The sequence below is a fragment of the Bufo bufo genome, chromosome 4 (assembly GCF_905171765.1).
Source record: "Bufo bufo chromosome 4, aBufBuf1.1, whole genome shotgun sequence".
Taxonomy (NCBI): Eukaryota; Metazoa; Chordata; class Amphibia; order Anura; family Bufonidae; genus Bufo; species Bufo bufo.
Window position 1 is genome coordinate 418,031,723 of NC_053392.1, and position 25,509 is coordinate 418,057,231.

The 25,509-nt window shown below is 43.1% G+C and overlaps 1 protein-coding gene across 1 annotated transcript in view; it reads left to right on the forward strand.

Annotated features, from left to right (window-relative positions):
• Positions 1-25,509, forward strand: part of MOCS3 (molybdenum cofactor synthesis 3) — a 482,262-nt gene that overhangs the window by 152,817 nt on the left and 303,936 nt on the right. Inside the window, exons 5-6 of the mRNA XM_040429301.1 lie at positions 22,767-22,841; positions 23,031-23,148. Of these exons, the coding sequence (XP_040285235.1) occupies positions 22,767-22,841; positions 23,031-23,148 (193 nt within the window). The remainder of the gene's footprint in view (positions 1-22,766; positions 22,842-23,030; positions 23,149-25,509) is intronic.

The window sequence follows — 25,509 nt, forward strand, 5'->3', positions numbered from 1 at the left end:
GACATTTCATCGCACACTGTATTATTCACAAAATAAATTGCGTATTGCAGTGTGTTTGTCAAACGGGGGATGTTTAATTGTGCCTGTCTATAAAATTACAGAAAACACAATTGCAATTTTGCTACTACCATTTAACCATTTCCCATCTGGGCCATTTGCCCCCTTCCTGACCAGACCTAATTTTGCAAAACTGACATATCTCACTTTATGTGGTAATAACTTTGGAACGCCTTTACTTATCTAAGTCATTCAGAGATTGTTTTCTCGTGACACATTGTACTTCATGATGGTCATAAATTTGAGTCAATATATTTCACCTTTATTTATGAAAAAATCCCAAATTTACCAAAAATTATGAAAAATTTGCAATTTTCTAAATTTCAATCTCTCTGCTTTTAAAACAGAAAGTGATACCTCATTAAATATTTATTACTTAACATTCCCCATATGTCTACTTTATGTTGGCATCATTTTGGAAATGTCATTTTATTTTTTTTAGGACGTTAGAAGGCTTAGAAGTTTAGAAGCAATTCTTCAAATTTTTACGAAAATTGCCAAAACCCACTTTTTAAGGACCAGTTCAGGTCTGAAGTCACTTTGTGGGGCCTACATAGTGGATACTCCCATAAATGACCCCATTGTAGAAACTACACCCCTCAAGTTACTTAAAACCGATTTTACTAACTTTGTTAACCCTTTAGGCGTTCCACAAGAATTAAAGGAAAATGGAGATCAAATTTTAAAATTTCTCCTTTTTTGGCAGATTTTCCATTTTAATCCAATTTTTTCTTTAACACATCGATGGTTAACAGCCAAACAAAACTCAATATTTTTTGCAGGGCGCAGAAGAAAAGGAACTCCACATGGTTTTTAGATGCCATGTCCCATTTGAAGCCCCCCTGATGCACCCTTACAGTAGAAACTCCCAAGAAGTGATCCCATTTTGGAAACTAGGGGATAAGGTGCCAGTTTTATTGGTACTATTTTTGGGTACATATGATTTTTTGATCATTCATTATAACACTTTATGGGGCAAGGTGACCAAAAAATTGGTTGTTTTAGCACAGTTTTTATTTATTTTTACAGCGTTCACCTGAGGGGTTCGGTCAAGTGACATTTTTATAGAGCAGATTATTACGGACGTGGCGATGCCTAATATGTATACTTTTTCTTATTTATTAAAGTTTTACACAATAGCATTTTTGAAACAAAAAAATTTTGTTTTAATGTGTCCATGTTCTGAGAGCTATAGTTTTTATTTTATTTTTTTTGAGAGGTTTTATTTTATTTTTACGGTGTTCACCCGAGGGGTTAGGTCATGTAATATTTTTATAGAGCTGGATTTTACGGACACGGCAATACCTAATATGTATACTTTTTTATTTCACTTCAACACAATAATAGCATTTTTTAAACCAAAAAAATGATGTTTTAGTGTCTCCAAGAGTTATAGTTTTTTTAATTTTTTGCCGGATGAGGTGACTGTTTTATTGGTACCATTTTGTGGGACATACGCCGTTTTGATCACTTGGTGTTGCACTTTTTGTGATGTAAGGTGACAAAAATTGCTTGTTTTGACAGTTATTTATATTTTTTTATGGTGTTTATTGGACTGAGTCGATTATGTGATATATTTATAGAGCCGACCGTCACGGACGTGGCAATACCAAATATGTCCATTTTATTTAATTTTTTCTATTTCTAACATTTTTTTTTATTCCTTACTTGGGGAATTTTTTTTTATTTTACATGTGAAACCTTTTTTTTTTTTTTTTTTTTTTTTTTTTTACACTTTTTGTCCCCCATAAGGTCATACAAGACCTCTGGGGGACATTTACTTTACTTTTTCTTTTTCACTGTTGATTTCCCCTGTAACTGGGGCTGACCTAGTAGCCCCAGTTACAGGAGAAATACACCTCCCCAGAGAGGCTGTACAGCGCAATGGCAGGGCTACATCTGCATCTCTTGTAGTTATATCAGGAATTGGTGATCCTGCTGATACTATAGGCGCAGGCTCATAATAGGCTCAGCTGCCTCTAGGTCTGTATGAGCAACTCGCGTATTGCATTTTCTCCACAAGGCCAGCACACAAAACAAAAGCTGTGTACAAGATTTGCAGGATTAAAATAAGCCGTGGGAGTTTAAAAACAAACATAGGTAGTGGGCTCTATTGCAGCACGTGATGCGACATCACAGAACATAATGCACTAACACAATAGATGCAAACATTATATATGGACCAAACCCTCATTCTGATATGATAAAATATGAGACTCTCAGCCAATATATTTTGATTAAAACACATCTGTGCCCGCCTACTGGCGCCAAGGTGGTCTGTCAGGCAGGACCTACTCTAAATCTATCTATGTGGGCATCTACATTCAGGAAAGCAGTCCCCGCACATATACTGTGCTGATTCTTGCTACCGGTGTTACTGAGAAAATACAACTGGCCAGCATTCAAATGAAAACAAGTCTGTCCTTCTCCTGGTCTTCTTACTGGCAGCTAGCCGGCATCCCCAAGCAGTACAGTGTCCTTGTCATCACCATCAGCTTCTTATTCTTCTGCTCGGAATACTCCTCCTTGTTCTCCGTACCATCGTGAGACATCTATAATGGAATGTGTGGCAATGAGAAGACTATTCTCAACCAGCAGTTAGCTGATATGCAAGCTGCACTACCATCATGCCAAGTTGCTGTAGATGCAGTTGCTGCCATACCACCTAGATGTGGTAGTGGAAGCGCAGTTCTGTGCCATAACCAAAATTTAATCCTGCTGTGTGATGATCACACTTTTGCCTAGCTGTCCATTTTTTTTTCACAATGGCAAGGTGCACGCTATGGTGGATACCGGGAGCAGTTATTACAGAAAGGAACAATACATGTCTTTTACAGCCCACCTGTTGCCTGCTAAGGCCTCTTTTACACGTTACAAATGTTACTGATTTTCTCTGGGTCTGTTCATGAAAAAGCTGATGGGTTTTGCATGCAAGTTCACTCAGTTTTGTCTGCAATTGCGTTCACTGTTTAATTTTTTCCGAGCAGGTGCAATCAGTTTTGATGAAAAATAATAATTTACATCTACTAGCAACCATGAGTGCAAAACACGTTGCATCTGGATGCAATCAGTTTTTTATGATGTAAGCCCCATTCACTTCTATGGAACCAGAATAAGAACATGCTGCGATTTTTCTTGAATGCAGAAATAATGCGTGAAAAAAAATGTGCACAGACACATTGAAATGAATGGGTCAGGATTCAGTCCGTTTGCTTCATGCATCGCACCCTGACGGAAACCTTGCTCGTGTGAAAGAGGCCTAAAGCCTTTCGAACAGCCCAACAAATTTCTCATTAGGGACAGCTGCAGAAAAAACAATGTCACCCCCTCATATTTATCTTAGAATAGATGCTCACATTGATGCAACAAGACACAGCAGGGAAAGAACATCTTAAGGATCTTGCTGGCTGCCTTGTAGCTGATGGGAACCCACAAGGAGAAAGTCCCATCGAGGAAGATGAGGAGCTGCCACAGGAGGAAAAGGAGGATTTTGTGGTGATTGAGAAGCAGGAGGATAATGATCATGATAACGGCCACAATGACCAATCATCTCAGTGGAGCCGGATGAACTGGATCCTTTGACACGATGTCAAGCTGTATGCTCGCTAATATTCTAATCATTCTCTTAAAGCAGTCTAATGATTACAGGATAGCTATGCTTTCCACCCCATCCACCATGACTGCCACAGAGATTGACCCTTGACCTCTGTAGGGGCAGGAACACACAGAGAGTTTACATTCCCCCCACCCCTCCACCCCCTCAGTGTTTTCCTGCCCCTACGGGGGTCAACACGTGGAGAGAGCCCTCCTTATGGAGGGAGGAAAAGAAAGAAGATTCCTTAATGTTACCGTATCTCTAGCTGTCCTCCCACGGCAGGGGCTAAGGCTCGGCAGCAGGAGCATCGAGGACCCTCGTTCTAGCTTATGCTGAAGCCTGCGGTCCTACACATACAGCAGAACTCCTCCCTCTGGGGGGAAGCAGTCAGCTGCGCCGGACTCACCGAGAGGTACGCGCGCGAACCCGGCGTCCTCTTGTGCTAACAGGTGACTGGCAGGGGGAGCAGGTGCGGCGCAAGAAGCACAGAAGTTTGGGGACAGTGCGGCGCATAAACCAGCTGACAGCCCGGGACGCAGCTTGATGACTTAAGACGCCGGAATTTGAAAAGAATTGCGGGTCTTCACTCAGCGTTTGCCTGCAGTTCATTCTGCCATGTCTGAGACACCTACTCCTCATCAAAAGGTCCCGGATCCCTCTGCAAGCGCTGTCCCGGATCCCTCTGCAAGTACTGTGAATCCCCTGCGGGGGTTTTGAATTCTAGACTCTATATTTCTTTAGACAAGTGTTCTAGCTCTATTGGCTAACTGGGTGTATACTTGGTTGTCCCTTTGATTTCAGGGCACAAAAGAATCTAGATCAAAGATAAAGATACTAAAGTGTAATGCCTGCTCTAAGAAACTCCCTGAGAATTATAAGAAAAGACTTTGCAAGTCTTGTCTTTCTGAGATATGGAAGGAGGAACAACCAAATATTTTTTCAGAGATGAAATCCTTTATTCAGGATGAAATAAAGTCCTCCTTAGCCCTCTATCTCCACTCCCGATAATCCCCTTCATCCTCCAAAAAAACGGAAGCTTTCTGTCCAGTCCTCCTCTGATGCAGACAAGGCTGAGGAAATTTCGGTCTCCTCTAAGCAAGTTATTGAGGAAGATCCTTTATCTGAGGGAGAGTTCATAGAGGAGGATAAGAAGTACTACTTCTCATCTGATCAGATGGAGAAACTATTAAGATCCGTCAGATCCACTATGGGAATTGAGGACACACCTAAACCACGCACAGTCAATTACGAGATGTTCGGAGGACTTAGATCTAAAAAAATCTGTTGTTTTCCCGATAAATAAAAACATGAGAGATGGTTATGGACGAGTGGCTAGACCCGGAGAGGAGACTGGGTGTCTCTAAGGAATTTAGAAACAGACTTTGTTTTGACCAGTCTGAGTGTAAAATCTTTAATGAGACACCCAAGGTAGATATTCAGGTGGCGAAGGTATTTAAAAGAACAGCGCTACCATTTGAGGACTCCTCCCAACTAGGTGACCCCATGGACCGTAAGGCTGACCGATTATTAAAAAAGGCCTGAGAATCGTCTATGTTCAGCGTAAAGACTAACATAGCAGAAACATCCGTGGCTAGGGCTATGTACATCTGATTAGGGATACTGGATGAGCATCTTAAAAACAAAACCCCAAGAGAAAAGATCAGAGATTCTATGCCTTTACTTAGATCCGCTATGACCTTTTTAGCCGACGCCTCTGGCGACAAGGCTTCAAAGGCTAAGTTATGTTCAATCCCCTTCTCAGGAGAGTTTGTTTTTGGCCCTACACTAGACAAAATATTAGAAAAGGCTGCGGATAAGAAAAAAGATTTTCCGTAGGATAGGGATCAAAAGAAGAAACCCTTTCGGCAGTTTCAACCCCATCAGAGATCATGTAGGAGAAAAGGTAAAGCGGGCAGATGGAGCTACACCAAAAGGGGAAGAGGAAGGGGTTAGGGATCGACCGATTATCGGTTTGGCCGATATTATCGGCCGATATTGAGGATTTTGAACGTTATCGGTATCGGCATCTATTTTGCCGATATTCCGATAACGTATTGGGAACACAGAACGCGCTGCTCTCAGCGCTCTCTGTGTTCCCTCCGCAGCACAGGGGAGAAGGAAGCCGTGTCTCCCTCCCCCTGTGCTGCTGCTGCCGCCAATGAGAGGAGAGAACATAAGAGGAGGGGAGGGGCTGTGGCCACTGCGCCACCAATGAAGATAAGCCTTTCAATCATTCATATACAGGAGGCGGGAGCTGGCTGCAGATTCGCATAGCTGGCTCCCGACCTCTATGACAAGTAGCTGCGATCTGCTGTAGTTAACTCCTCAGGTGCCGCGGATCGCAGCCACCGCTCATAGAGGTCGGGAGCCGGCTATGTGATTCTGCAGCCAGCTCCCGCCTCCTGTATATGAATGATTGAGAGACTTATCTTCATTGGTGGCGCAGTGCGCCCCCACCCAAGCCCCCCAGTCTTAATCATTGGTGGCGCAGTGCGCCCCCCACCCCCATCCCAATCCCAATAGTAAAAACATTGGTGGCGCAGTGCGCCCCCCCCCACCCAGTATTACTCATTGGTGGCAGTGGCCACAGGATCCCCTCTCCCCTGCTCCTCCGATCGGAGCCCCAGCTGTGTAATCCTGGGGCTCCGATCGGTTACCATGGCAGCCAGGATGCTATTGAAGCCCTGGCTGCCATGTTCAGCTCCATGCTGCTGTGTGCACAAAGCACAGAGCAGCAGGGACAGTGTGAGCTCCTATTCACCCTGATAGAGATCTATCAGGGTGAATAGGACAAGGGTTCTAGTCCCTAAGGGGGCTAAAAGTTAGTAAAAAAAAAAAAGTATAAATGAAAAAGATTTAAAAAAAAAAAAAAATACACATTAACAATAAACAAAAAAAATACACATTAACAATAAACATATTAATTTTCAGCAGATTTGTGTAGGGAATTTTTTTCTCAAAAATGAAAATTCCCAGAACATCGGTATAAATTATCGGCTATCGGCCTGAAAGTTCACAAATTATCGGTATCGGCCCTAAAAAATCAATATCGGTCGATCCCTAGAAGGGGTTTCATCCTTAACCCTCAGAACAGACACTCTAGTAAACAATGACGCCAGGGTGGGGGGCAGACTGTTAGGTTTTCTGTCTTCATGGAAGCAAATCACAACAAATCCCTGGGCACTAAACATTATTGCTCAGGATTACAGGATAGAATTCTCTTCATTCCCCCCCCCCCCCCCCCCCCCTTCCCCCAAGAGATTCCTAACCTAGTCTCAAAGCAGGTCAGAATTACCCAAGTTATGGAAGGGGTTTCAGGAACTTTTAAGCTCAGGTGTAATCCAAAGAGTCCTAAATCCAGAAAAAGGGGACGGGTTCTACTCAAACCTTTTCCTAGTAAAGAAGCCAGGCCAGTCCTTTCGTACCATTATAAATCTTAAACCGCTAAACAGATCCATTCTGTACAGAAAATTCAAGATGGAATCCATCAAATCCACAATCCTGCTCATACCGAAAGGGCCATTCATGTCTTCAATAGACCTCAAAGATGCCTATTATCATATTCCCATCCACCAACTCTCACGGGAATTTCTAAGTTTTACAATAAAAGATCCAAGAGGTACCCTACACCACTTCGAGTACGTTGCACTTCCATTCGGCATCTCTTCCGCACCCAGAATATTCACAAAACTAGTGGTAGAAATGGTCGCTTACCTTCGCAAGGAAGGATTAATTATTATCCCTTACCTCGACGACTTCCTGATTATCGCCAGGTCAAAGGGAGACAATATAGAAGCAACCCGAAGATTCCTAAACGTCCTTTCAGAGTTAGGTTGGATTATAAACATAAGGAAATCTTCCCTCACTCTATAAAAAAAGGATAAGATTCCTAGGAGTAGAATTAGATTCGGACTCTCAAAAGACCTTCCTACCGCAGGACAAAGCAGAGTGTCTTATTCAAAAGATTTTGAGGTTTCAAAGATATCGCAAATGTTCCATATAAGAGGAGATGAGTCTGCTGGGGAATTTAACTGCCTGTTTAATTTCAGCTCCTTGGAGCCAGGCCCACTCAAGAATAACACAGCGTTGGATCCTGAAAGAATGGAACAGAAACCAGACAGATTTGGACAGAAAGATCCTGATACCTCAACGGGTGAAGACCGATCTCGGTTGGTGGAAGCTCAGAAGAAACCTTCTTCAGGGAATGAGTTGGTTAAACCAGCCAGAGATTCAAATGATAACTGACACCGGGCTGGGGCGCAAAAATCGGAGATCCTTTTTTTCAAGGTACCTGGTCAGAAAACATAAAGAGAAGATCTTCCAACTTCAGAGAATTATACGCGGTCCTCATGTCTCTAGGAGAGGGAGGATGGCTTCTAAAAGGACAACATCTAAAAGTTCTGTCCGACAACATAACAGTAGCATATCGAAAACACCAAGGGGGAACAAGATCCAACCCTCTAGGAGAAGTAGCAAGGAAGATTTTCTCTTGGGCAGAAGAAAATTCCCCATCATTATCTGCAATCCACTTGAAGGGTTCCGAAAACATAGAGACAGACTACCTCAGCAGAAGAAGAATAGAGGCAGTAGAATGGTCTCTAAACAGGGACATCTTCCGGGAAATAGTCTCCAGATGGGGTCGCCCAGAGATAGATCTATTTTCTTCAAAAGAAAATGCTCAGGTAGATCTCTTTTGTTCCCTAGATCCAAGGGACAAGCCGTGGGCGTAGACGCTTTTTCAATAAGCTGGAATTGGAAGCTGGTATATGCGTTCCCTCCAATACCCCTTATACCTCGGGTCATTCAGAAAATCCAAAGAGCGACTGCTACGATAATCCTGGTAACCCCTCTATGGGCCAAGAGAAGCTGGTTTCCCATTTAAAACAACTACTGGAGGATCCGTGGGAGATTGCTTTCCAGAGGGATATGCTTGTCCGGGGCCCTCTAATTCATCCAGATTCACAGATCTTCAGGTTAGTGGTATGGATCCTGAGAGCGAAGCATTGAGAAGAAGGGGCCTCTCTGAAAAAGTGATCCTCACACTCAAGGCTAGTAGGAAGGTTTGGAAAAAGTTTTGTTCCTGGCTCTGTGATAACCATCCCGATGCTACCTCTCCCCCTATTAGCAAGATTTTAGATTTCTTACAGAACGGACTAGAGCTAGGACTAAGACCCAGTACGCTTAAGGTGCAGATATCTGCTCTGAGCACCTTCTTTGACACTAGCCTAGCCGAACATAGGTGGGTAAGCAGATTCATTAAGGCAGCGGTTAGATTAAGGCATACTCTAAGGTCCAGAGTTCCCACTTGGGATCTGAACATGGTACTTGAGGGATTAACAATGCTCCCCTTTTTTCCTTTATCCAACATGTCGTTAAAACATCTATCCCTAAAGACGGCCTTCTTAATAGCTATTACTTCGGCTAGGCATATTGGGGAGTTACAGGCCCTCTCTTGCAGAGAGCCATATCTTCAGATTCTGGAGGACCATATTCGTCTGGGATTAGATCCAGGTTTCTTGCCAAAGGTGGTCTCTTCCTTCCACCAAAACCAGGAGATTTTCTTGCCTTCCATTCCCAATCACCAGGACGGGGAGGTGGAAGACAAGATGAGACTCCTAGACGTTAGAGAGACGGTTATTCAGTTTCTGGAGGTCACCAGAGAATTCGGGAATGACGATAACTTGCTGGTCCAATTCTCAGGTAGGACTAAGGGGAAGAAACTTTCTAGATCCTCCTTAGCCAGGTAGATTAGATCCACTATTGAATGCTGTTTATTCCATCCAAAATAAGTCCTGCCCGGGGCTAGTTAGGTCTCATTCTACTAGAGCCACCTCCTCCTCTTTGGCAGAAAAAGGTGGAGTACCCCTAGATCAAATCTGTAGGGCTGCAACTTGGTCAAGTGTAAATACCTTCATTAGACACGATCGCCTTAGTCTCCCTGATTCTACGGAAATTCAGTTTGGCTAGAAGGTTCTACAGGCAATATCCCACCCAGGTTAGTTATTTGTTAGTTCTCTTTGTGGCCGTCATGGAGGATGAGGTGGAAAAACCGTAATTAGTCTTACCGGTAATTCCGTTTCCTTGAATCCACCATGACGGCCCATACTAACCCCATCCCCAAAAAAATAAATAAATTCCCCCCCCCCCCCCCCCCAAAAAAAAAATATATATAAGAAAAAAATAAAAAAAACGAGGAAGAAGGGAATCGAAGAACCCTCTCTTCAAGGGTATGAAGTAATATCCTATTTTTTCTGTTCACCTACCTTGGTAATTTGTTAAACACTGAGGGGGTGGAGCGGTGGGGGGAATTTAAACTCTGTGTGTTCCTGCCCCTACATAGGTCAAGGGTCAATCTCTTTGTGGCCGTCATGGTGGATTCAAGGAAACGGAATTACCGGTAAGACTAATTACGTTTTTTTAGACCCTCGCTTTGAAATCAACATGGGGCAACGTTTTACTCTTAATGAAGAGATGGGCAAATTACTTTATTATCCAGAAACACTGTGTATGCAACTTGCCTTGGCTTTTGGGGAGCAGACACCTGCCACCCACATGTCTGAGGCACCTCTCTACTCCCTGCAGTGTCACCCACCTCCCATTGTCTCTGCTACCAGAAGCAGCAGGCAGTTCAGTATCATCAACATGATGGAGCATGTACTATGCCAGGCTAAGGAAAATCTGCAAACGAAGGTGTACAGCCTCAACACCCAGGTTTAGTCCTATCTGGACTCTGGCCTTTCTCTGGTGCATACTTTGTTCCCTGACCCCATGGACTTCTGGGCAGGCAGACTGGAACACTGGCCTTAACCGGCCCAGTATACTCTCTTTTCTCATGCCCAGCCTCCAAGGTCTTCTGAGATAGAGTTCCAGTGCAGCAGGAGGCAATGTCACCCAAATGGCCCAATTTATTCTCCCCAGGTATACAAAACATCCTTTTTTGTCAAAAAGAACGTGGCATGGATGTTTTAAGTTTTTCACACTCCCCTGCCTAAGGCTAATGAATAGATCTTGCCCTTGCTAACAGTGTCCATCATGCCGCTGTCTGCCTGCCTACCATCATGTTTTGCACAGTATGGCTGCTGCTGCCACCATCATGCCACTATTACCCTACCCTTTCCACATCCACAATGTACTGCTACTTCTCCCAGTTAAGGGCAGGTTCGCATTGGAGTTATTGAATTTCATTATAACTGAGTTTTAGGACGGAATAGAAAAATTAAAGCCTTTAAGAGGCATTCCATTTCGCTCCGTCCTAATACATGGGGCCAAATAACGGTTCCGTTTGTTTCCAATATTTATAAAAAATATCCCTTTTGCCAAAGATGTTGGCCTGCTGAAAAGTATGTACATTATATGCACTCAATACTTGGTTAGCCCTCCTTTTGCATGAATTACTGCATAAATGCGGTGTGGCATGAAGGAGATCAGCCTGTGGCACTGCTAAGGCGTTATGAAAGCTCAGGTTTAATAGCAGCCTTCGGCTCTGCATGGTTGGGTCTGGTGTCTCCCATCTTCCTCTTGACAATACCATTCTCTTTAGGGTTTAGGTCAGGTGAGTTTGATAGCCAGTCAAGCACAGTTATAACATGGGTAATAAATCAGGTATTGTTACTTTTGTCAGTGTGGGCAGGTGCCAAGTCCTGCTGGAAATGAAATCAGCCTCTAATTAAAGCTTGTGAGCAGAGGGAAGTATGAAATGCTTTAAAATTTCCTGGTAGTTGGCTGAGCTGACTTTTAACTTGATATAACACAGTGGACTAACACCAGGAGATGAGATGGCTCCCCAAACCATCGCTGACTGTGGAAACTTCACAATGGAACTAAAGCAACTTTGATTGTGTAACTCTCCACTCTTCCAGACTCTGGGACCTTGATTTCCAAATGAAATACAAAATTTACTTACTGTACATCTGAAAACAGGACCACTGAGCAATAGTCCAGTCCTTTTTCTCATTAGCCCTGGTAAGACGCTTCTGACATCTCTGGGTCATGAGTGGCTTGACACAAGGAATACGACAGTTGTAGCCCATGTCCTGGATTCGAAGCATGCACTCCAGCGCCAGTCCACTGTTTGTGAATCTCCCCCAAATTCTTAAATGCCTTTTTTGACACTGCTTTAAAGGCTGCGGTTATCCCTGTTGCATGTGCACCTTTTTCGGCCACACTTTTTCCTTCCACTCAACTCTCCATTAATATCCTTGTGATACACAGCTTGGGGAGGGTGTCAATTAATGCCTTACGGACACCTGTCAAGTTGGGAGCGGTCTTCCCCATGATTGTATAGCCTACTGAACCAGACTGAAGTTAAAGGCTTAGGAAACTTTTGCAGATATTTTGTGTTGATTTAGCTGATTAGAGTGTGACACTTTCAGTCTACAAGATTGCACCTTTTCACAATATTGAAATTTTCTGGGAAAGGGACTTTTGGGTTTTCATTAGCTGTAATCCATAATCATCAACATTAAAAGAAATAAATGCTTGAAATAGATCACTCTGTGTGTGTAATTAATCTATGAGTTTCACCTTTTGAATTGAATTACTGAAATAACTTTTCAGTAATATTCTAATTTAGTAAGATGCATCTGTAGGTTATGAGTTCCCTTCTTTTCCTTTTATACATTTAGTCGTAAAAGAGTCTGGAAGAAATTTTGCTTGCGGTATCACTCTAGATACAATGATATTTTCTCTTTCCTTCAAGAAAGTTGTGATGAGGTACTTAACCACTTAAGGACCACAGTTTTATACCCCCCTAAAGACCAGGCCCTTTTTTACAAATCGGCACTCCACAACTTTAGCGGTTTATTGCTCGGTCATGCATTTTTCTTCTCACTTAATAGAGCTTTCATTTGGTGGTATTTCATTGCTGCTGACATTTTTACTTTTTTTGTTATTAATCGAAATTTAACAATTTTTTTGCAAAAAAATGACATTTTTCACTTTCAGTTGTAAAATTTAGCAAAAAAAACGACATCCATATATAAATTTTTCTCTACATTTATTGTTCTACATGTCTTTGATAAAAAAAAAATGTTTGGGTAAAAAAAAAATGGTTTGGGTAAAAGTTATAGCGTTTACAAACTATGGTACAAAAATGTGAATTTCCGCTTTTTGAAGCAGCTCTGACTTTCTGAGCACCTGTCATGTTTCCTGAGGTCCTCCAATGCCCAGACAGTAGACACCCTAAGGTATTCGCTGATGGGCATAGTGAGTTCATAGAACTTTTTATTTTTTGTCACAAGTTAGCGGAAAATGATGATTTTTTTCTTTTTATTTTTTTCTTACAAAGTCTCATATTCCACTAACTTGTGACAAAAAATAAAAACTTCCATGAACTCACTATGCCCATCATGAAATACCTTGGGGTGTCTTCTTTCCAAAATGGGGTCACTTGTGGGGTAGTTATACTGCCCTGGCATTTTAGGGGCCCAAATGCGTGCAAAGTAGTTTGAAATTAAAATCTGTAAAAAATGGCCGGTGAAATCCGAAAGGTGCTCTTTGGAATGTGGGCCCCTTTGCCCACCTAGGCTGCAAAAAAGTGTCACACATGTTGTATCTCCGTACTCAGGAGAAGTTGGGCAATGTGTTTTGGGGTGTCATTTTACATATACCCATGCTGGGTGAGCTAAATATCTTGGTCAAATGCCAACTTTGTATAAAAAAATGGGAAAAGTTGTCTTTTGCCAAGATATTTCTCTCACCCAGCATGGGTATATGTAAAAAGACACCCCAAAACACATTGCCCAACTTCTCCTGAGTACGGGGATACCAGATGTGTGACACTTTTTTGCAGCCTAGGTGGGCAAAGGGGCCCACATTCCAAAGAGCACCTTTCAGATTTCACCGGCCATTTTTTACAGATTTTGATTTCAAACCACTTCTCACGCATTCGGCCCCTAAAATGCCAGGGCAGTATAACTACCCCACAAGTGACCCCATTTTGGAAAGAAGACACCCCCAGGTATTTCGTGATGGGCATAGTGAGTTCATGGAAGTTTTTATTTTTTGTCACAAGTTAGTGGAATATGAGACTTTGTAAGAAAAAAAAAGAAAAAGAATCATCATTTTCCGCTAACTTGTGACAAAAAATAAACGATTCTAGGAACTCGCCATGCCCCTCACGGAATACCTTGGGGTGTCTTCTTTCCAAAATGGTGTCTTTTGTGGGGTAGTTATACTGCCCTGGCATTCTATAGGGGCCCTAATGTGTGGTAAGTAGGTAAATGACCTGTGAAATCCGAAAGGTGCTCTTTGGAATGTGGGCCCCTTTGCCCACCTAAGCTGCAAAAAAGTGTCACACATCTGGTATCTCCGTATTCAGGAGAAGTTGGGCAATGTGTTTTGGGGTGTCTTTTTACATATACCCATGCTGGGTGAGAGAAATATCATGGCAAAAGACAACTTTTCCCATTTTTTTATACAAAGTTGGCATTTGACCAAGATATTTATCTCACCCAGCATGGGTATATGTAAAATGACACCCCAAAACACATTGCCCAACTTCTCCTGTGTACGGCGATACCAGATGTGTGACACTTTTTTGCAGCCTAGATGCGCAAAGGGGCCCACATTCCTTTTATGAGGGCATTTTCAGACATTTGGATCCCAGACTTCTTCTCACGCTTTAGGGCCCCTAAAATGCCAGAGCAGTATAAATACCCCACATGTGACCCCATTTTGGAAAGAAGACACCCCAAGGTATTCAATGAGGGGCATGGCGAGTTCATAGAATTTATTTTTTTTTGGCACAAGTTAGCGGAAATTGATTTATTTTTTTTTTCTCACAAAGTCTCCCTTTCCGCTAACTTGGGACAAAATTTCAATCTTTCATGGACTCAATATGCCCCTCAGCGAATACCTTGGGGTGTCTTCTTTCCGAAATGGGGTCACATGTGGGGTATTTATACTGCCCCGGCATTCTAGGGGCCCTAAAGCGTGAGAAGAAGTCTGGAATATAAATGTCTAAAAATTTTTACGCATTTGGATTCCGTGAGGGGTATGGTGAGTTCATGTGAGATTTTATTTTTTTACACAAGTTAGTGGAATATGAGACTTTGTAAGAAAAAAAAAATTAATTTCCGCTAACTTGGGCCAAAAAAATGTCTGAATGGAGCCTTACAGGGGGGTGATCAATGACAGGGGGGTGATCAGGGAGTCTATATGGGGTGATCACCCCCCTGTCATTGATCACCCCCCTATAAGGCTCCATTCAGATGTCCGTATGTGTTTTGCGGATCCGATCCATGTATCAGTGGATCTGTAAAAATCATACGGACATCTGAATGCAGCCTTACAGGGGAGTGATCAATGACAGGGGGATGATCAATGACAGGGGGGTGATCAGGGAGTCTATATGAAGTGATCACCCCCCTGTAAGGCTCCATTCAGACGTCTGTATGTTTTTTGCGGATCCGATCCATGTATCCGTGGATCCGTAAAAATCATACGGACATCTGAATGCAGCCTGACAGGGGGGTGATCAATGACAGGGGGGTGATCAGGGAGTCTATATGGGGTGATCACCCCCGTCATTGATCACGCCCCTGTAAGGCTCCATTCAGACGTCCGTATGCGTTTTGCGGATCCGATCCATCTATCAGTGGATCCGTAAAAATCATGCGGACGTCTGAATGGAGCTTTACAGGGGGGTGATCAATGACAGGGGGGTAATCAATGACAGTGGAGTGATCAGGGAGTCTATATGGGGTGATCAGGGCTATAATAAGTGACAGGGGGGGGTGTAGTGTGGTGCTTGGTGCTACATATTGCTGAGCTATCTGTGTCCTCTGGTGGTCGATCCAAACAAAAGGGACCACCAGAGGACCAGGTAGCAGGTATATTAGACGCTGTTATCAAAACAGCGTCTAATATACCTGTTAGGGGTTAAAAAAAATCACATCTCCAGCCTGCCAGCGAACGATCGCCGCTGGCAGGCTGGAGATACACTCGCTTACCTTCCGTTCCTGTGAGCGCGCGCGCCTGTGTGCGCGCGTTCACAGGAAATCTCGGCTCACGCGAGATGATGCCAATCGGCGTTAGCGTAGCCTGGGAGAGCCGCCGCGATGACGCCTTTCGGCGTTAGGTGTGCGGCAAGTGGTTAAATCAAGTACTTTTTGAAGATTCAAAAATCAGCCCTCAGTTGCTAGTTAGATCTACCTCTAGGCGAGTAAAAATGGATTTAGAGGTCTTTAAAAGCCACTTCCCATATCAGATTAACCCTGTGGCATACCGTCTATCCTTGATACCTGACAGTGATAAACAATGGACTTTGTGAACCCACCTTTGAACCACTTGATGATTTACGTTTGACTCTTGTCCCTTAAAATTACTTTCTTAGTAGCAATTACCTCAATCTGTAGAATAGGTGAATTGTAGGCTCTTAGAAACATAGAATGTGTCGGCAGATAAGAACCATTTGGCCCATCTAGTCTGCCCAATATACTGAATACTATGGATAGCCCCTGGCCCTATCTTATATGAAGGATGACCTTATGCCTATCCCATGCATGCTTAAACTCCTTCACTGTATTTGCAGCTACCACTTCTGCAGGAAGGCTATTCCATGCATCCACTACTCTCTCAGTAAAGTAATACTTCCTGATATTACCTTTAAACCTTTGCCCCTCTAATTTAAAACTTTGTCCTCTTGTAGCAGTTTTTTTTCTTTTAAATATTCTCTCCTCTTTTACCTTGTTGATTCCCTTTATGTACACTGCTCAAAAAAAATAAAGGGAACACTTAAACAACACAATGTAACTCCAAGTCAATCACACTTCTGTGAAATCAAACTGTCCACTTAGGAAGCAACACTGAGTGACAATCAATTTCACATGCTGTTGTGCAAATGGGATAGACAACAGGTGGAAATTATAGGCAATTAGCAAGACACCCCCAATAAAGGTTCTGCAGGTGGTGACCTGACCACTTCTCAGTTCCTATGCTTCCTGGCTGATGTTTTGGTCACTTTTACATGCTGCCGGTGCTTTCACTTTAGTGGTAGCATGAGACGGAGTCTACAACCCACACAAGTGGCTCAGGTAGTGCAGCTTATCCAGGATGGCACATCAATGCGAGCTGTGGCAAGAAGGTTTGCTGTGTCTGTCAGCGTAGTGTCCAGAGCATGGAGGCGCTACCAGGAGACAGGCCAGTACATCAGGAGACGTGGAGGAGGCCGTAGGAGGGCAACAACCCAGCAGCAGGACCGCTACCTCCGCCTTTGTGCAAGGAGGAACAGGAGGAGCACTGCCAGAGCCCTGCAAAATGACCTCCAGCAGGCCACAAATGTGCATGTGTCTGCTCAAACGGTCAGAAACAGACTCCATGAGGGTGATATGAGGGCCCGACGTCCACAGGTGGGGGTTGTGCTTACAGCCCAACACCGTGCAGGACGTTTGGCATTTGCCAGAAAACACCAAGATTGGCAAATTCGCCACTGGCGCCCTGTGCTCTTCACAGATGAAAGCAGGTTCACACTGAGCACATGTGACAGACGTGACAGAGTCTGGAGACGCCGTGGAGAACGTTCTGCTGCCTGCAACATCCTCCAGCATGACCGGTTTGGCATTAGGTCAGTAATGGTGTGGGGTGGCATTTCTTTGGAGGGCCGCACAGCCCTCCATGTGCTCGCCAGAGGTAGCCTGACTGCCATTGGGTACCGAGATGAGATCCTCAGACCCCTTGTGAGACCATATGCTGGTGCGGTTGGCCCTGGGTTCCTCCTAATGCAAGACAATGCTAGACCTCATGTGGCTGGAGTGTGTCAGCAGTTCCTGCAAGACAAAGGCATTGATGCTATGGACTGGCCCGCCCGTTCCCCAGACCTGAATCCAAATGAGCACATCTGGGACATCACGTCTCGCTCTATCCACCAACGTCACGTTGCACCACAGACTGTCCAGGAGTTGGCAGATGCTTTAGTCCAGGTCTGGGAGGAGATCCCTCAGGAGACCGTCCGCCACCTCATCAGGAGCATGCACAGGTGTTGTAGGGAGGTCATACAGGCACGTGGAGGCCACACACACTACTGAGCCTCATTTTGACTTGTTTTAAGGACATTACATCAAAGTTGCATCAGCCTGTAGTGTGTTTTTCCACTTTAATTTTGAGGGTGACTCCAAATCCAGACCTCCATGGGTTAAAATTTTTTATTTCCATTATTTTTTTTGGTGTGATTTTGTTGTCAGCACATTCAACTATGTAAAGAATAAAGTATTTCAGAAGAATATTTAATTAATTCAGATCTAGGATGTGTTATCTTTGTGTTCCCTTTATTTTTTTGAGCAGTGTATTTAAAAGTTTCTATCATATCCCCTCTGTCTCGTCTTTCTTCCAAGCTATACATGTTAAGGTCCTTTAATCTTTCCTGGTAAGTTTTATCCTGCAATCCATGTACTAGTTTAGTAGCTCTTCTCTGAACTCTCTCCAAAGTATCAATATCCTTCTTGAGATATGGTCACCAGTACTGAGCACAATACTCCAAATGAGGTCTCACTAGTGCTCTGTAGAGCGGCATGAGCACCTCCCTCTTTCTACTGGTAATTCCTCTCCCTATACACCCAAGCATTCTACTAGCATTTCCTGCTGCTCTATGACATTGTCTGCCTACCTTTAAGTCTTCTTAAATAATGACCCCTAAATTCCTTTTCTCAGATACTGAGGTTAGGACTGTATCACTGATTTTATATTCTGCTCTTGGGTTTTTACGCCCCAGGTGAATTATCTTGCACTTATCAACATTAAATTTTAGTTGCCAGATTTTTGACAATTCCTCTAGTTTTCCTAAATCCTTTTCCATTTGGTGTATCCCTCCAGGAACATCAACCCTGTACAAATCTTTGTGTCATCAGCAAAAAGACTCACTTTACCATCGAGGCCTTCTGCAATTTCGCTGATAAAGATATTAAACAATATGGGTCCCAGAACAGATCCCTGAGGTACCCCACTGGTAACAAGACCTTGGTCTGAATATACTCCATTGACTACAACTCTCTTCTGCCTGTCCCTCAGCCACTGCCTAATCCGTTCAACAATACGGGAGTCCAAGCCCAAAGACTGCAATTTATTGATAAGCCTTCTATGTGGGACAGTATCAAAAGTCTTACTAAAGTCTAGATAAGCGATGTCTACTGCACCTCCTTCATCTTTTATTTTAGTCACCCAATCAAAAAAATCAATAAGATTAGTTTGGCATGATCTCCCTGAAGTAAACCCATGCTTTTTTTATCTTTCAATCCATGGGATTTTAGATGTTCCACAATCCTCTCCTTAAGTATGGTTTCCATTAATTTCCCCACTATTGATGTCAGGCTTACTGGCCTATAGTTGCCCGATTCCTCCCTACTACCTTTCTTGTGAATGGGCACAACATTTGCTAATTTCCAATCGTCTGGGACGACTCCTTTTGCCAGTGATTGGTTAAATAAATCTGTTAATGGTTTTGCTAGTTCACCGCTGAGCTCTTTTAATAGCTTTGGGTGTATCCCATCAGGCCCCTGTGACTTATTTGTATTAATTTTAGACATCTGACTTAGAACCTCTTCCTCTGTAAAGACACATGCATCAAAAGATTGATTAGTCTTCTTTCCTAACTGAGGTCCTTTTCCTTCATTTTCCTTTGTAAAAACTGAACAGAAGTATTCATTGAGGCAGTCGGCTAGTTCTTTATCTTCTTCCATATACCTACCTTCCTTTTATTTTTAATTTGGTAATTCCTTGTTTTAGTTTCCTTAACTGGGAGAAGTAGCAGTACATTGCGGATGTGCAAAGGGTAGGGTAATAGTGGCATGATGGTGGCAGCAGCAGCCATACTGCTATCTTTCACATACAGGGCCACCCCTCCCCCTTCTTGCCTTCTCTGTCTTTCCTGTATAGAGAGAACCCTGGTATTGTTATTTCCCAGTCATTACTCCCCTTGAACCACGTCTCAGTAACAGCCACTACATCTATATTCTCAGATGCCATTATAGCCTCAAGTTCATTGATCTTATTCCCTAATCTGCGAGCATTTGTAGACAAGAATCTGAGCTTGTCATTTCTTAACTTTTGTGCTACTGGCATCTTCTGACATTGTTCCGGGGGGCAGTTGGACTGCTGGATTATCACTCTTTTGCCCCCCTTTCCTAGTTTAAATGCTCCTTATCAAATACTTGGAACTGTTCACCGAGGACGCTCGTTCCCTTGAGAGAAAGATGCAAACCATCTTTCTTGTACAGTTCTTTTCCATTCCAACAAGAGCTAACATGAGACATAAAGCCAAACCCTTGGTTCAGACACCATTCACCAAGCCATACATTGAATTCCTTAATGCGCATCTTCCTGTCATGCTGAAGGTTATGCACAGGCAAAACTGCAGAGAATGAAACAGTTGATGCAACCTCCCGTATATCCTTTCCAAGTGTGTGAAAAGCTTCTTTCACCTTTGAAACCTCATTGCAAGCCAGATCGTTTGTCCCAAGATGGACAATAACATCCACTTCCCTTTCCTGCTTTGCTTGCCTAACAATATTAAGGATCCGTCGTCTATCCCTGCTAGCGGTAGCACCAGGGAGACATCTCGCAACACCATTCTCCTCAAACTTCATACCTCTTATGATGGAATCGCCCACCAACAGCTGCTTGTTTATCACCCACTGTGCTTGAGCCATCCTCCATGTTGTTCTTGCACTCTGAAAGTGCTGCAAATGAATTATGGAGAGCCACAGACTGTGGGACATGTCTTCTATCCACAACTCTGTCTACCAGAACCTACAGTAACCCATCTTCCATTTCTAGGGGGCCTCTGTGGCAGTGGCATTGCAATGTTCTCAGCCTGAGTTTGTTTAATGGTTAATTTACAAATCTCATATATCAAAAAGGTAATTTCCTTCTGCATTATGGAGAGCTGTCTACAGATCAGACAGTATCCAAACCTCTGAAGAGTGGAACCTGAAATAAAAGCACAACAATTCTTGCACAGAACCAGGTCTGCCATTGTAAAGAGGGGAAAGATTTTAAGCAAACAAATCTTACTTGTTTAGATTGTATCCACCTCCAGATTACCTCCTGAGCATCTCCAATGCACTTGTAAATCAGCACTTGGAATAGCAGCAAGCTTTCCATCAAAGAACACTACCTGAAATATCTGCATGATATGATCCCAGCTTTCCTTCCCAAGGTTTCTTCTACATTTCCCAAGAGTCAGCAAATCTACCCTTCTTAATAATTAGGAACAGCTATTCCACTTCTTGAATGACAGAAGGTCAGTGATAAGGTACCTAAACGCTACAGAAAGTTGGAGGGATCTGAATCTGTTTATCCAATTTTTCTGGAAAAAGCAAAGGATGAAAGATCTTAAAAGCCACAATGGCAAGATGGTTCAAGACAACAATCTGGGAATCATAAGAGTCCCAAGAATTCCCTAGACCAGGGATGGGCAAACTGCGGCTCTCCAGCTGTTGTAAAACTACAAATCCCATCATGCCCTGCTGTGGGCTGATAGCTGTAGGCAGACTGGGCATACTGGGAGCTGTAGTTTTACAACAGCTGGAGAGCTGCAGTTTGCCCATCCCTGCCCTAGACTAATATAAATTAAAGCTCATCCCACTAGAGCCATGGCAGTCTCATGGAAGGAAACGGCAGCTTCAGTTCAACTGATATAAAAAGTAGCAACTTGTTTCAATTTTTATATGTAAACATTGAAAAGAATGTCCAGTCTATAATCAGAATTTAGCCTTTAGACATAAAGACCTTCAGTCAGTGGTCCCCTCTAAGTTACAGTCTATTCTGGTATTGCTCCTGTGGTGTTGTCATGGACATCCTGGAAAGTAGGAATTAGCCCTACCAGTAACTGGTTTTACAGGAGTGTGACATGACAGCACACTTACTTACCCTTCCCAAAATTTACATTTGCTTTGGCTTGTGTATTAACAATGCTAAAAAGTTTGTAAAAAGGTTGCATCCATCCTGGTGAAGTAATTGAAATAACACTCAAGAATTTATGTTTCTGTCCCTTACAGAGGATTAGAGAGGACAACCTTCTGTGGTGCTGTCAGACTGCTGGAAAACCAACTACCATTAGCACTAATTGTTACTTTCAATTAACAGTTTTTAGCTTCCAAAACTGCACCAGGAAACCTGAATATGTGGCCCTACCTCTAGGGTGCTGCCACACAGCATATGTGTTCCACAAATATAAGAAAAAAATGTTAAACTCACCATTGAATGTCCATTAGATGTATGTGAAATGACAAACTGCTGTCTGCTGCAACCACTCACTGTAATTAGTTGTGTAACATTGAGGGCAGTGTTAGCTGCAGTGGTGATGTTCAATACACCTGCACGCCACTGTCATTTGCGGTCAGACATCGAGGACAGTGATTGGCTGCAGCAGTGACTTTTCATACTGCTGCATATGACGTTGCAATATCAGTGATGTGCAGGTGTACTACTCAACCATTACTAATGAATAAACAATTCAGATATAATTAGTTTATAGAGTCAAATGGGCCCTGGTTGTGTCACTCTGGCACGACCACACTCTGTCTGACTGAACTATGAAAGTAAGAATAAGATGGAAGAAACAAATATATCTAACTTTGTGCTAATTGCTGAACTTACTGTTATGTGTTGGATGTGCAGATAAATAATGTTTCAAGGGGTTGTCGCACTGCTGAAAATTGAATTAATAATGTAGAGAAAGTTAATACAAGACTAATGTATTATGATTGTCCATATTGCTTCCTTTGCTGGCTTTATACATTTTTCCATTACATTATACAATGCTCGTTTCCATGTTTACAACCATCCTGTAGTCCACCATTGGTGGCCATGCTTGTACAATATAAGAAAAAAGGCAGGCCTCTCTGGTGGCTGGAACCACAGTGCCCATAATCCAGCACTTTTTTTCTATGGAATGCAAGCAAGGCCACCGCTGCTGGATTACAGGATGGTCGAACTATTGAAACGAGCAGTGTATAATGTGAAGTAAAAATGAATCTAGACATCAAAGGAAGCAATATGGACAATCACAATATATTAGTAAGTGCCTTGTATTAACTTTCTCATAAATGCCAGTGCTGAGGTGAGAGAACCCCTTTAACATATCGGATGTGTTAATAACCTTTGTGATTTCTCATTTCAGATTAAATTCATCAGTTGAATATCTTCCTTATAAGATGATGCTAAACCCTGGGAATGCTCTGCAACTTATTCAGCAATATCCTTTCTAGTGATTATTTCTCATCTAGAAGTCCAAATCTAACTGAACAAAATGTAGTATACATGGTTACTGTTAAATTCTGTCAAATTCATTTCTATATACTTGAAAGCTTTCAGTGATAAAGAATTACTAATTCTGACTACAGTATATCCAGCATCAATGTATTATCCTTAAATAATCTATAACATATGATGTCATAGCAGATTGCTCCGACAATGTTCCTACCAGATATTTGATCAACGATGCTTGCGTGGCAGCTGGTAAACCATTAGTATCCGCAAGCGCACTAAGATGGGAAGGCCAGGTAACAGTTGTTGATTTTTTTGGAGTGCATAAGATAGTTAAGCTTCCATTTTAGAATATATACGTGTAGGGGAGGTTTCACATATTAATTTATATTTTTTTCATTCTATGCAACAGTATTTTCCACTTGAGCTGATTTTACAAACCTTAAGCTCTGTTAACTCTAAGCTGTGGCTTTTCTTTTTATCATATCTGCCTATGGAGGCTCCAAACCTCGGATGGCAACGTGAACAGAGCCTTATAATACAGTTGATCCCAGAATTTCATTGTCTGTACCCATATTCAGAAACTGTGGAGGTTATCTGCTTTCGTGGAAAAATTGAGCTTCCAGCTAAACTTATTATTTCTGGAGATTCTAGCATTGATACTCCTGCACAGGAAAAAATACAATAAAAAAATGTGTTAACCTGTAGGATACCAGCACCGTAACTGTTCAGCGCTGAGGACTGTGACTTAAATCCCAGCGTCGTACATCTGCAGCGGGCTCATTCGGCAGGTGAAGGAGCTGGTCATACCTGATCAGCGGCAGGGGTCTGTCTGTTCCTGTTAGCCGTGCCCCTGTTGTAATGCACTGATCCCAGCATGTTAACCCTACCTGTGACATGTTCAGCACTGACCGTGGCACGTGTGATTCTGTGGAGGGTCCCTGTCCCCATCAGTTTTGCGGTGAAGGGGATCCGATGGCTGGGAAGGCAGCCCGATACCTTTCATAGGCATCGTGCTGCCTTACATGTAGGCCCCCTGGGTCTCACAGGCAAGCAAGCTATAAGTGTATTGCACTGTGTAATACTTACTGCCAATGCATTACAATACATATGTATTGTAATGCATTGTACAGGGGATCAGACCCCAAAAGTTGAAGTTCCATAGTGTGACAAAAAAATAAAAAAGTGTTTTACATAATTAAAAATAAGAGCCCTTTTCCCATAATGAAGTTATAAAAAATTGTAAAATATAGAAAAAAAAAAAAGAAAAGTAGACACATTACGTATTGCCATGTCTGTATCGACCGGCTCTATAAAATATCACATGATCAACCCAGTCAGGTGAATGCCATAAAAAACAACAAATAAAGTGCCAAAACAGCAATTTTTTGGTCACCTTGCCTCACAAAAAGTGTAATACCAAGCGATCAATAAGTCGTATGTACCCCAAAATGATATCAATCAGTCATCTTATCCCTCAAAAAATGAGACCCTACATAAGAAAAAAAAATATATGGCTCTCAAAAAATGGCAACACAAAAACAAGATATTTTTCTTTTCAAAAATGCTTTTTCTGTGTAAAACTTAAAATAAGGGGGGGGGGGGGGTGGCCTTTTCGGGCATGTGAGCGGATGCAGTGCTGAGAGGCTCCCGTCCTGCTTCCCTACTATCCTACAGCATCCTAAGTCTGCAGCGTCACTATTCACATGTACAGACCCCGGGCGGCTTCCTCCTACTGTACGGCTCCCTCCGGTGCCGAAATTTGAAATTACACGTACAGGCATTAAAGAGAAGGAGCAAAGAGAGGTCTGGCCTCCTGCAACTCCGAGGCAAGATGGCACCACAGTGAAGGTGCGGGCTGCGGAGGTCGCGGCCTGCTTGGGTAGATATGCACCTTCCTCATCTGTGCCCCCTCCGACCCCACCGGTCCACAATCCTATATAAACTTTAGGGGAGCCCATACCAGCCGCTACTGGAAATGCTGTACAGGCCAACATGGCCTCCAAAATGGCGGCGCCGCAAGTAACAGGGGGGCACCCCATCATCTGAGGCACTAGCTACACCCATGGAGTTGGAGAACTCTTTTTTGCTCCTGGAGATGAGCCCACTATCAAGGAGTGGAGGCTTGACCCTTTTTGGCTGCAGCTGGTGGATGGGGGAGGAAGGGCATCACAGGAGATCCAGGAATTCTTTACTAACAATACAGGGATGGCACCTATAGGAGTAGTGTGGGATGCATGCAAGGCATTTATCCCTGGATTATACATCCAGCGGATTAGCCGCCATTAAACAAGGTCCAGTGAAACTCAAAAACGGCTCCAGGACCTAGTCATGGAAACGGAAAAGAGATTTGTTGAACATCCCTCACGTGAGCATGAGGCGTCATTGGTGGTCACCCCACCACTGTGAACACCACCACCCTGGGTCACAGTCCTCTGGTGGACTTGGAGCCATACGCCTGACCGCTGGCAAAAAAATTCAGCTGTAACCTGACTGTAGTGCTGCCCCGTGTCCCCTGACGAATCCTGGGGCATACTCCGTGTGAAGAAACGCGTCGGGACACTTGAGTATTCCTTTCACCTTATCCTCCCTTTGGATAATTCTTTGGTGGGGTTACGCTTTTTTGGGTAATGGTATGTTTTCCTTGTTGCTCTGGG